General features: G+C 33.4%; 2 protein-coding genes across 35 annotated transcripts in view; one reads left to right on the plus strand and one right to left on the minus strand.

Annotated features, from left to right (window-relative positions):
* The window catches only part of FIP1L1 (factor interacting with PAPOLA and CPSF1), a 69,394-nt gene extending 59,053 nt beyond the window's left edge, over positions 1 to 10,341 (plus strand). For all 26 annotated transcript variants that reach the window (XM_036895274.2, XM_036895262.2, XM_036895272.2 and 23 more), the window contains 4 exons: positions 69 to 124; positions 6,430 to 6,643; positions 9,195 to 9,332; positions 10,030 to 10,341. In XM_036895274.2, the coding sequence (XP_036751169.1) occupies positions 69 to 124; positions 6,430 to 6,643; positions 9,195 to 9,332; positions 10,030 to 10,177 (556 nt within the window). In that variant the 3' untranslated portion in view covers positions 10,178 to 10,341. The remainder of the gene's footprint in view (positions 1 to 68; positions 125 to 6,429; positions 6,644 to 9,194; positions 9,333 to 10,029) is intronic.
* Positions 10,342 to 11,099: 758 nt separating this feature from the next.
* Positions 11,100 to 12,328, minus strand: part of LNX1 (ligand of numb-protein X 1) — a 170,076-nt gene continuing 168,847 nt past the window's right edge. For all 9 annotated transcript variants that reach the window (XM_036895260.2, XM_036895258.2, XM_036895253.2 and 6 more), the window contains 2 exons: positions 12,071 to 12,229; positions 11,100 to 11,684 (listed from right to left, as the gene is read on the minus strand). In XM_036895260.2, the coding sequence (XP_036751155.2) occupies positions 11,549 to 11,684; positions 12,071 to 12,229 (295 nt within the window). In that variant the 3' untranslated portion in view covers positions 11,100 to 11,548. The remainder of the gene's footprint in view (positions 11,685 to 12,070; positions 12,230 to 12,328) is intronic.

Genomic DNA, 12,328 nt, shown 5'->3' on the forward strand with positions numbered 1-12,328 from the left:
CATTTGCGCTAAACTATTAAAATTGAGAACTTATTTGCAATACCTAAAAATACATTTTTCTTCAACAGTGGACATTCCTCTGGTTATGATAGTCGTTCTGCACGTGCTTTTCCATATGGCAATGGTAAGTGTCAATTTCAGTTTCAGTCAGTAATGTACTCAGATATTTTTTTTAAAATCATACTTCCATGGCTTAAAATACTGTCTTACAGAACAATATTATTAACTGAAATTATATTTAAAAATATATTTTAACTAAAGGAATAACTAGGTCTTACATATATTCCAGGTTACTTAAAAGAATAATTTTCATTTCTCTATCAATTATACCTCTAAAAGTTAAGAAATAGTGACACAACAAGAACATTAGTACCTTGTCTTTTCCTAAAAGGATTTAGGATTTTTCACCAAATTATCACAGTTTTTATTGTTCATTTTCTTTTCTTTTGTTGCCTTTCTGTTTCTTGATTGCCACCACCTAACTAACCTTATTTTCATCCTCCCCTCTCACTGGTTCATCTTTTCTTCTAGATCATTTGGCTGGGTCCTCTTTGATGTTCAAGCTTGACAACTTTATTCTAAGGCTTCTGATATCACTTTTCTACTTAGATTTCCCAACCATTTGTTTTAAAGGTGATGTGTATTGTACTAGGTTTTAGGGATACAGTGAACTAGACTTAGTTTGCCCTCATCAAATTTATAGACTAGTGACTATCTGGGCTCCCAGGAAGTCACATTTCTTGGGTTGGAATCTTGTTTCTCCCCCTCATAATTTATAGTTAGTGAAATAAGTAAGTCAACAGAAAGACTACCTTTTGATATGAATGAATGGCGTTTGTGGGTTTGAATCTTGCTTCTCCCTATCATAATTTGTGACTTTTATAGATCTTCATCCATTAAATGGGGAGCATAATTCCTATAATTCCTCCTCAGAGGGTGACGTTCAATGAAAATACATTGAAACACCTTAATTTTGCCCTTTAATATAAACACTCTAACAATAGTGGTTATTTTCTGATAATCTCCAGCAAATTTGAAGTTCTCTTGCTTCTCTGCACTCCGAGGCATAATTGTTAGAGCATAGGCCCTGCAGTTAGCCTGGGAGTGAGTCCTGGGTCCATCTTAATAATTTTGGATAACACATAGCCTAAATCATTTTCCTCATATGTACTTGGTAAGCATTACGTATTAATTAAATTTTTATTTTTACCTCTTTTTATGGCACTTGCTTTGTCATGAAATGCCTTGTGTATTTTTTCAATACAGATGAACATGAGGAATGGCCCATATCAGAAAGAATAAGACTTCATTATTGAGATTACCTATACAATTTTCTTGTTGAAAATCTCATTTAAAAAAAAAAACTTTTAACTTTTCTCAAAGTAGTATATGTAAATTGTTAACAAAAAAGGAAGAGTTTTCTGTCCATTCTTTACCACCCCTAATTCCTCTCTCAGAGGCAAGCATTTTTTTTTAAATTAAGTAGTTCTTTAATAATAAGAATTATAAAGTATATTGGAAGTTAAGTAGAGAGAAGTTAGGATTTTTCTTCATCCTGTGCAAATAAAACCTTGAAATGAAGATGATAAATATAGCTTCCTCTTTGTTGGTAATTCTTTATTTACATTAGAAATTTGTAATTCATCCTCAAACACTACTAAGTAATTGTAGGTGGAAATACTAATTTTTCTTAATGTGCATTAAGAGTGTGCTTATAAAGTGAGACCTAAGTTAAAAAAGTAATCTTTGCAGGAATACTAAAGAACTGCAGAGACAGCATTTTTAATGGTTTTTAGTTCTTCTCTTTTTTTTAAATGTTTTTAATTTTATTGTCATTAATATACAATTACATGAGCAACATTGTGGTTACTAGATCACCCCCATTATCAAGTCCCCACCGCATACCCCATTATAGTCACTGTCTATCAATGTAGTAAGATGCTTTAGAGTCACTACTTCTCTGTGCTATACTGCCTTCCCCGTGCACCCCCCCTACATTATGTGTGCTAATCGTAATGTCCCTTATTCCCCTTATCCCTCCCTTCCCACCTTTCCTTCCCAGTCCCTTTCCCTTTGGTAACTGTTAGTCCTTCTTGGGTTTGTGAGTCTGCTGCTGTTTTGTTCCTTCATTTTTTGCTTTGTTCCTATACTCCACAGATGAGTGAAATGATTTGGTACTTGTCTTTCTCCGCCTGGCTTATTTCACTGAGCATAATACCCTCTAGCTCCATCCATGTTGTTGCAAATGGTAGGATTTGTTTTCTTCTTATGGCTGAATAGTATTCCATTGTGTATATGCACCACATCTTTATCCATTCATCTCCTGATAAACACTTAGGTTGCTTCCATTTCTTGGCTGTTGTAAGTAGTGCTGCGATAAACATAGGGTCTGCATGGCATTTCTGCATAGGCTATTCACCCTATTTCTTGATTTAACAACTTTGGATAACATCTGTTACCTTCCATCTATAATGTATATTTTGCTCACTTATACCACTGCCATCTCTCTCCTTTCCCCCACCAATGATGTTATAACACTATTTTTGTCCATCTTTTTATTTATGTATCTGCCTGTTTCATGTACCATCATTCTCTACTACTCTTATCTCCAAGCCTTCACCTTCTTTTCCCTCTCTGCCTCTTAGCTTTCAGCTGTACTTCTACTTACACCTTTTATATTCTGTACTATAACCAAAATTATCTTGCATGACAAATTTCTTATTCTAAAAGTTAAATAATAAACTTACAGTATCATGACTATGTAAATATGGTGTACTGTAGAGATAATTGTAGCAATCAAGCCCCTCAAAGGAGAAAGTTCCTGTGGCAAATAAATTAAAATTACCATTTTTTCCTTAAATTTCATCACCTGTGTAAAGTCATACCACATTTTAATTGGGTTCATATTTGGATCATGACTTTCCATCTCAGATATAAGTATATTCTTCAGTATGTTTTTCCCTAAAATATTTCAAATTTTGTTTTTCAGGGGTAAGTTCTTAAGCCACCTGGAATTAATTTTTGCCTATGTTATAAACGAAAGATAAAACAGTGCCGTTTGTTGACTATCCTTCCTTCAGGATTAACAATGCCATCTCCATTTATGTATCAAGTTTCCATATATGTGTCAATCGGTTTCTCAGCTCTGTAGACTATTCATTTTGTTAATCTGTTTCTGTGGTAATAATGGCACACTATCTTAATTAGTAAGTTTTATAGTAAACCTAATATCTGGTTCAGCAATGTCTGTCATAACCTTATGCTTTTGAATTATTCTTAGACTGTTGCTCTTACATATCCATTTTAAAATCAATTTTGCAAAGTTCCATGAAAAACTCTATTGGGATTTTGGTTAATAACTAACATGTTGTTATGTTTGTCATCAAACATTGTTAACTCATGTAATCCTGACAGCCTTTTCAAGTAGGTGTACTATTATCATTCCTATTTTGTGGATGAGGAAATTTAAGAACAGCTAGAAATTAGCTAATTCTCCAGTATCTCATAATAAATGCCAGAGTCAGGATTTGAACCCGTGCCACCAGGCTCCACACAGTCCTTGCTCTTACTATAACATACTGGATTTACATTGATGCTCTAGATCACGATCACTTTATGTAGAATTCATATCTTAAAACATTGAGCCCATCTGTGAACAAGGATTCTCTTTCTGTTTAGGGAGATATTCTTGAATGTGTTGAATGTTCAATTAAATAGTAGTGTAATTGTCTCTTGGTTAGATTTAGTCATAGGTACCTAATATTTTTATTGTTGTAAATGTTATGTTCATTTGAACTCCATGTTCTGTTTGTATTTGCTTGTATTTAGAAACAGTTGATTTTTGCTTTAACTTATATATATATATATAGATAGATAGATAAATACATATATTGATCTTATAGACAAGTTACCTGTTGAACTCCCTGTAAAGTCTCTTCACTCAGTATCCTCTGTAGATAATGATTTTCTTCCTACCTTTTCAGGTTCTTATGCTTCCCCCTCTTCTTTTTTATTTTGTCCTACTGTTCATTCAGGCTAGGACTTTCACATAATGAAATACTGAAATGGAGTTCTTGTCCTCTATTCCCCTCCCTCTTTTTTTTTTAAGGAAATGCTTTTAACGTTTTTACTACTAAGCTTTTACTGTTAGGTTTTGGATAGAACCCTATGATGTCAGATCAAGAAAAATCCCTGCTTCTAGTTTTCCAAGGGCTTTTAAACAGAACGGATATCAAGTTTTATCAAATGCTTTCTGAGATGTTACTGTTTTTCTTTCCTAATCTGTTAATGTGGCAAATTTCTAAATTTTTCTAATATTTAGCCACTGTTTATTTGCCAAGATAAACCTGACAGTCATGGTTGATTACCTTTTTTTAAAAATAAACACTGATTTATGTTGGATTTTGACATCTAAGTTCATATTTAAGATAGTGTTTTTTCCTTTGTACTGTCTTTAATTGGTTTTGATATTAAGGTTGTAGGAGCCACATGGGATATGTTGGGGAATAGGCTTTTTTTCTGTTATCCAGAAGTCTGTATAAATATTACATGGCCTGTAAGTTAGTAAAACTCTCCTGTAAAAGCTATCTCGTTTACTAGTGAGGTTTTAAATTACTGATTTAATGTCTTTAACAGTATGGCACTATTCAAGATTTCTTTTTATTCTTGAATCACTTTTATTTGGTAAGTTATTGATTGATTAGAATTAGGCCATTTCAGCTAAGTTCTTAAATGTGTTGGTATAAAGTATATAATATTCTCTGTACTGTTTAATTGCTGCAGCATATGTAGTTGTGGTCCCTTTTTGGTTCTGTTAGTATTTATGTGTTCTCTTTTTTAATCTGTTAAAAGATTGATTTGTCTAGTCTTCAGAAACCACCTTTCAGCTTTTTTAAAATTGTATAGTATAGTCATTTTCTGTTTACTTAATTTTTACTTCTATCTTTATTACCTCCTTTCTGTTGGATCATTTCATTAATTTCTAAGTTCGTAAATTGGAAGCTTAGCTCATTAATTTTCCATCTTGTCTAATGTAGTGTTTTTTAGGAGTCAGTTCCCCTCAAGAACAGTTTGATCCCTAAACTTTTAATATGTTGTATTTTTATGTTCAGTTTCTAAGTGGTTTAACATTTATTTTTTTACCTGAGTTAATCAAAAATATGTTTTTAATTTGAAATGTATTGAGATTATTTCCCATAGCTCTTAAATTACTTCTAATTTAAATTGCATTTTGATCACAGAACAAGATGTTGTTTTATTATTTTTATCCTTAGAAAGTGTGTAGTGTTGTTTATAAGTCTCATGTGCTTGAGAAGAGTGAGTATTCTTTAACTGCATGGGCAGTACTCTGTGTTACATCCAATAAGTCGACCTTGCTAATAGTTGTTTTATGGGAACTTCTATAATCTGTAGTGGTATTTTTGTCTGCTTAAAGTATAGATAGTTGAGAGAAATATGGTAGTTTCATATGATCATAGATTTTTCTGTTTTTACCTGTATTCCTATTAGTTTCTACTCGTAAAAATTAAGGCTATGTTAGATGCCATAGGAGTTTAATTTATTCTCTCTTCTTGGTGAGTTACCTCTTTAATGTTCATGTAGACATTCTTTCCTTCCCAAGTAATCCTTTTTTGTGTGAGTTCAGTCTGCTCTGTCACTAATATAGCTAATCCTATGGAGATTGGGGAGTGTTAGTATTTTCCTTTTTTTCCCCTCCCATCCTTTTACTTTCAACCATTTTGTGTTTTTATGTCTTATATTCACAATATAGTTAGAAATTTTATAAGTACAAATCAACAACCTGTCATTTAACTGATGAATTCTTTCCTTCTTTATTACTGTGATTATTGAACTATTCAAACCTAGTCTTCCCTGCCCCCATTGTTTCAAGTGTTTTTTGAATTTACTGAGTTTTTTGGGTGATTTTAAAAAAATTCTGTTATTTCATATATTGCTGTGAAATTATATATTTTATTTCTAGTTTTTTGGTGGTTTCTCTTGAAATGGATCCTGCTTATATCTCTAGAAGTTCTTTTTGTGAAGTCTGTTGGTTATAACTTTTGCTCTTTTTTGTTTATGAATACCTTTGTTGTATTCTTACTCTTGTGTATTCAGCAAAATTATATCTCATTTCTAGGTTGACCATTAACTTCCTTTTGACATTAGGAAAACATCCTAATGTATTCTGGTTTACTTTTTTTATATTGTGAAGTTTATGGTGTAGCTAATTCTGGTTCCTGTTCACCTTACAAAATGAAGAGTCTTTATATGATAGCCTTTTAAGGTTTGTTTCTGGATATTCTGGATATTCCCCCAAATATAATCTAGTGAAGCATTTTTGGTGGGAGTTTGCATTAGTTTTCAGTGCTTTTTAATTTTTCACTTTTGTTTCTTAAGGACCATGACTTTATTTTTAATTTTTTTCTTTAGTGGCATTTCCCCACCTCCCTGGTTCTGCTCCATCATGGCCTAGTCTTGTGGACACCAGTAAGCAATGGGACTATTATGCAAGAAGAGAGAAAGACCGAGATAGAGACAGAGACCGAGAACGTGATCGTGATCGCGATCGGGACAGAGAAAGGGAACGCACCAGAGAGAGAGAGAGAGAGCGTGATCACAGTCCCACACCAAGTGTTTTCAACAGGTTTGTTGAGTGTGCTGGAATCTGTACACATGTATTTCATATGCATGATTTTGTTAAGTTCAAGAGCATTGCTTTGCAGAAAGCTGAATTGTTTCAAATGTAGTTAAAATGAATGTATTTGATATAGTATTGTTATCTGTAGAATGTACACACGTGTTCACAAGTTAAAGCACTTAATGCCAAACTTGATAGGAAAGAAGACCATGATGCTCATAAATTTTCTTTGCATAGTAATACAATATTTATAGAATATTCAAGGCTAAATTCTCTGTGATTCTTCAATCTCAAACATACACATGCAGAAAAGCTACTTAATTTTTAATGAAATTATAAGTGTTAATGGTTCAGCCATGTTTGATTTTCAGGTTGCTAACCTGTAGGGTATCAGGAGTCACTGTTTACCTAAATCTAACTAAATGTTCAAGGCCAGAGAGGCAGAAGGTGGAGGCATTTTGTATTGTTCTGAAAAAATCCAATGAAGTATTAATAATGGCTGTTTTTTTCTGAAGACTGACATTTTAACAATATGGCATGTAGTATGTGTTGTGTTAACAAATTACAGGGTCATTGTTTTGATAATTACAGGCCAGTTTGAACATCTGCTTTTTTGGCCTCTTAATTTTGGGCCCGAAAGAAGGCTGGTTATTCTGGGGTGTTTGAACTGAGCTCTAATGATTTCCAGGCCCAGAGAAACCTCTGTGCCCCAGCTGCTTATCAAAGAAGGGGGTGGAGGAAGAGGTCTTTATATTTTGTGTAAAAAAAAAAAAGAGGCCAAATCTTCCCCCACCTGTAGTAAAGTTCCCGTCGTACAACTGCTTTCAGAATTTTAAAGGCCTCAAAGCTAACAGGAGTTCATGTTAAGATGGAAAGAAAAAGAGAGGGTTGCAGATGACAGAGTATGAGATAATTAACCTTATTTTTATACAAATCTAGTTGGAATTATTACAAAGAGGGCCTCATTTTTAAAGACCATAATATTAATGATGATACCCATTTATCATAGACAGTACTAAGTTTATTGTACTTCAGAAGCATTATTATGGGGTTAGTCACCTTTACTAAAAAGGTCAGTCTCTGAAAAATGAGGGAAGATGGTGAGCCTCCATGTTAGCTGCCATTTTTTGAGGGCCTGCTCTGCCCATATTCTTCCCACTACTCTACACTTCCTGTCATGGCACATTGCCTTTTGGGTGATATGGTTCACCTTCTAAGTACAAACTAGATAGTTGATGGTTAGAGAAAAAAGTTTGTGTATGTATGCATGTGTACACACACATGTGGATATATGTCTACATGTATGTATGTGTGTATATATTATTTTAAAGTAAAATTTCTATAGTGTACCACAGGTAACAGCATGGTCAGCAGTATGCCTTGGCTTAGGCATAGCACTACTGGATCATTACTTTTGCTAGGAGACCAAGACCAATTTGTTCTTTTCTACGGCTTATACTTTTACTTAATTCTATCACCTGTTACTCCCAGATTCCTTAACATCTTGATGCTTCATACAAATCTCACTTATTTAATAATTTGTATTAAACATATTTCTAGAAACCAAAACTATTCACACAGTGTTCTAAAAGAAATTTTTTTCATTCTAAATAAGTTTCTTGGTAATAGGTTGTATAAAGTGTTGAGTTCTATGCTGAACAACAAAAAAAAAAAAGGAAAGAGGGAAAAAAAGAGACTTGAATGATTAAGAGGAAGATGAAGAGAAGAATGTCAGTTAAGGGACATGAGAAGAGGAAGGTCTAAGGAGGAAAAGAAAACCACCCTCTAACTCTAGTTTCACCAGTCCATTCTATTCGAAATCAAAATGGAGGTGCAGCTTACAAGGATGCATTTGAGGTCACTAGCCAGCTGAATCTGGCCAAATACACAGGTATTAAGTAATTGGAATATCAGAATACAAATATGCCCACAGGCAATTTTCTTTCTACATTTTGTGTGGGTATTATAAGTTGTGTGATATTCCTCTGTTCTTAATGTTTATACCTTTTCTTTGGATAGATATATTCTTTATGTAATTGAAAAACTTTAGAACCTTCATCTGCTTTCTACTTGGAACCACTGTGAGCCAAATATTTTTAATGTATTTTAAAAATGTTAACTGTGTGCCCAACTTTTTCCACATAATATAAGAATCTTGGGTGGAAATCTGAGATAAATATGCTTTTAATTTTAAAAGTACAGGAAAATGAAGCTTACTGATTAAAATTTAAATCAGTTACAGCTCCCAATTTTTGAAGAAAAACAGCATTGTTATATAAAATTGCTACCCAATGAGTGTGAAAGCACAGAACAAAATTGGTTCCTTAAAGTGATGTGTGAATATTATATATTTCATTTCCTTGTTATTAGATGTAATAATTTGGGAACAACATTGCTTTCCTCTCCATTCAACAAACATTTATGTCCATCTATTCTGTATAAAATGCTGATAACCGTGGGGCTTCTGGTTTGGATTCACATCTCTTCTTTTACAGTTTAAAATCATTCAGAATTAACAGTCCAGTTATCAAGAAAATTAATTTTTATCCAATTTCAGTGATGAAGAACGATACAGATACAGGGAGTATGCAGAAAGAGGCTATGAGCGTCACCGAGCAAGCCGCGAGAAAGAAGAACGACACAGAGAAAGACGACACAGAGAGAAAGAGGAAACCAGACACAAGTCATCTCGAAGGTTTGCTCTTTAATAAAACAGTCAGATACTTTGCAGCTAAGAGAAATTGTTAACTTCAGGAATTAAAAACAAATATTTCCAAATAACTAATATAACATATGTGTTCCTAATTGGAAGATTATGGATAATTGTTGAAATAATTGGTTCCTTCAAAGATTTTTAAATCTAACAAGACTATGTGTAATACCCATAAACCAAAATTAGCAATATTTTGGAAGAAAATTGTGGTATAAAAAATATTACATTATCTTGTTGGGAGAAGAGGGAATTTGGCATATCAAATAGTCTTTAATAATAAATTATCAAAGCAATGTTCAGTTTACTCAAAGGGAATTCAAGGCCTTTTGAGACTATAAAGTCTCAAAAAAAAATCAGTATTTTATGCCTGTTGTTTGCCTAAAATCAACCCTAGGAAGTATTTCCTGTTTTGATTAGTGCTTTAGTTTCTAATTTGTAATTTAGTCTTTTCAGAATAAAGTGTAATGGCCTTGAGAATTTATATAATATTGGTGAACGTGAGCCTGTAATGTAAATAGTCTCAGTATGAAGGTCACTTAAAAATGTGTTTGAGAAAAAGGAAAAGAATAGGTTATTTAAAACTCAGTGTTACGTTGAGAATTTACCTAAACAGAGTGGGTTGTTCTGTCACTTTGTGTAAGTAAACATTGTTAAGAGCACACCTTTTTTTTCCCTTCAGTAATAGTAGGCGTCGTCATGAAAGTGAAGAAGGAGACAGTCACAGGAGACACAAGCACAAAAAGTCTAAAAGGAGCAAAGAGGGAAAAGAAGCTGGCAGTGAGCCTGCCCCTGAGCAGGAGAGCACCGAGGCTGCGCCTGCCGAATAGACACGGCAATGGCTCTTTGTGTGGATGACTGCCAGAAACAGATACTATAAATCTTGTTATTTTTCTGGATAATGTTTAAGAATTTACCTTTAATGTTGTTCTGTTAGTATGAAAATTTAACTTTTTCTCAAAATAAAAGTAAATTTTTCATGTTAAGTTAAAAACCTTTGTCCTGTAATATTTAAAAAATAAAGACAGCAGTGACTATATCCAAGAAAGTAATGTGAATGAGTTGCGCAGCAGGGAACTTAAAGAGCTATGTTTAGCTATGTACATACACAGGATCTGATAAAGGTCAAGGTTCCACTTTGGTCATAGTGTCCTGGACTTAATCAAATACCAGAGGTTATACTGCAAAAGGCATCTCTTATCGCTGTGGCACTCATGCTTAGCATATTAAAGAACTTCTATACAGTTTTGATACCAACTTTTTTGTAGATTTTCAGTGTTCTAAACTTGGGTTCATGGTTAAACTAAATGGGGAACTTTTATATCCAAATTAACAAAATCTAAGGGCCATTTGGGTGGTCTCTGTGACCTAACTTGCCCTGAGTGTAGCTTCTAACAGACACTTGGACAAACACTAGTCACTGTGACATTGGAATTGCCTTATGGCCTTCTCTGTGAGCCAGGGTCAAGCCTTTCTTGACGCTTTTTCCAAGGCTTATTGGTCGGGCAGCACGTGGAGTTTTTTATACAGTTACTAGCTATATTGTGAATAAAAATAAATGGCAAAAACTTTAGTCATTTCCTCTTACATCTAAGAAAATAGAAGTGTATAATTAATTCTGTGAGCATTTTTTAGGGCTAAGCCTTAGGTATTTGTCATGATGGTAACATGGTTTTGAAAGAATGAATTACTAGGATCTTTTAAATAGTGATAATAGAGATGAACTTAGTATCACATACTAGAAGCCAACTATAATTTTGAAAAACATTTATTTCTCATTCCAAGAACATTTTTCAGCAATGCACTTTTTAAATCCTCTGGCTGAAAATTGTTTTTAAAATGCCCATAGTGTACCCTTTGCAGACCTCAGCATATACCAACCAACTTTTTAATTTAATTGTATGATCTGAATTCAGTGGGGGCATCCAAACCATCTCACCTGTTCAAGAGCTTTTTCTTGAGTAGAAAAATATAAACTTAAAATTGTGGAGTAATGAGAACTCCTCCACACTGAATAAAAACTATTTATTAGTAATCCTTATGTTTTGAGAATTAAAGTTTTCTGAGGTGTAATTGGCTTTCATCAGATCATACTTTCCCTAACATTAAACTTCACATTTTTACAAAATTGACATGATAAATACATTCTTTCAACTTAGCTTATTTGTGATTTTCTGTTTTCCTGTGACCCATCATTGATACTATAAAAAAGTGCCAGGCCAAGAAACAATAGTGAGAGTGATTTTTCCTTTAAGTTCTTTCAGCATCCTTGCCAAGCAAGCATGTATCATTCCTGATGTACTTCTACCATTGACAGCCAGAAGAATATCACCACATCTAAAAAAAAAAATGAGGCGTATTATTAACATTTTGATTCATACCTGAAGTTAATGCAGGTTAATTTGGTGGCCCTAGTTTTTGCTACATTTGTCAGTTTTAATTACATTTCTTCTAATCATGATCCCCCAACACCTTCTCACTTAAATTCTGCAAACTGTCCATTCAGCTTGTGTTACAAGGGATTCTAAAAGTATAGGAAGTTGAGTATAGGACCAAGAGTAACTAATCATTTTGTATTTCCTAGAAATTGAATGCTGCATAAATGTTTTCAATTTCATACCAATATAAAAGGTATAATAAACACATGCCTTATTTCAAATGGGGCCAAGCTTTTCCATGTATAAAACAATTTTGAATATTAGTGTCTTGTTAGTAGTCATTACCTAATTCTTCCATCATTGTATGCTGGTGTTCCTTCAACAATGGATTTGATAAAAAAAGGTTTATTCCCACTGTATTCTTCATAACCTCCTACAATGCAGAAGCCCAGACTTCCAGCTGTGTTTCTACGTAATATAACATCTTTACAGTTATACAGGTACCTGAAATAGAACATAATCAATGTATACGCACACTTGAACTCTTGGTGAATAATTACTATGATTCATCTCCCATTCCCTTTATGGCATTTTTTCAGGCTA

Source organism: Manis pentadactyla, chromosome 5, assembly GCF_030020395.1.
Source record: "Manis pentadactyla isolate mManPen7 chromosome 5, mManPen7.hap1, whole genome shotgun sequence".
Lineage (NCBI taxonomy): Eukaryota > Metazoa > Chordata > Mammalia > Pholidota > Manidae > Manis > Manis pentadactyla.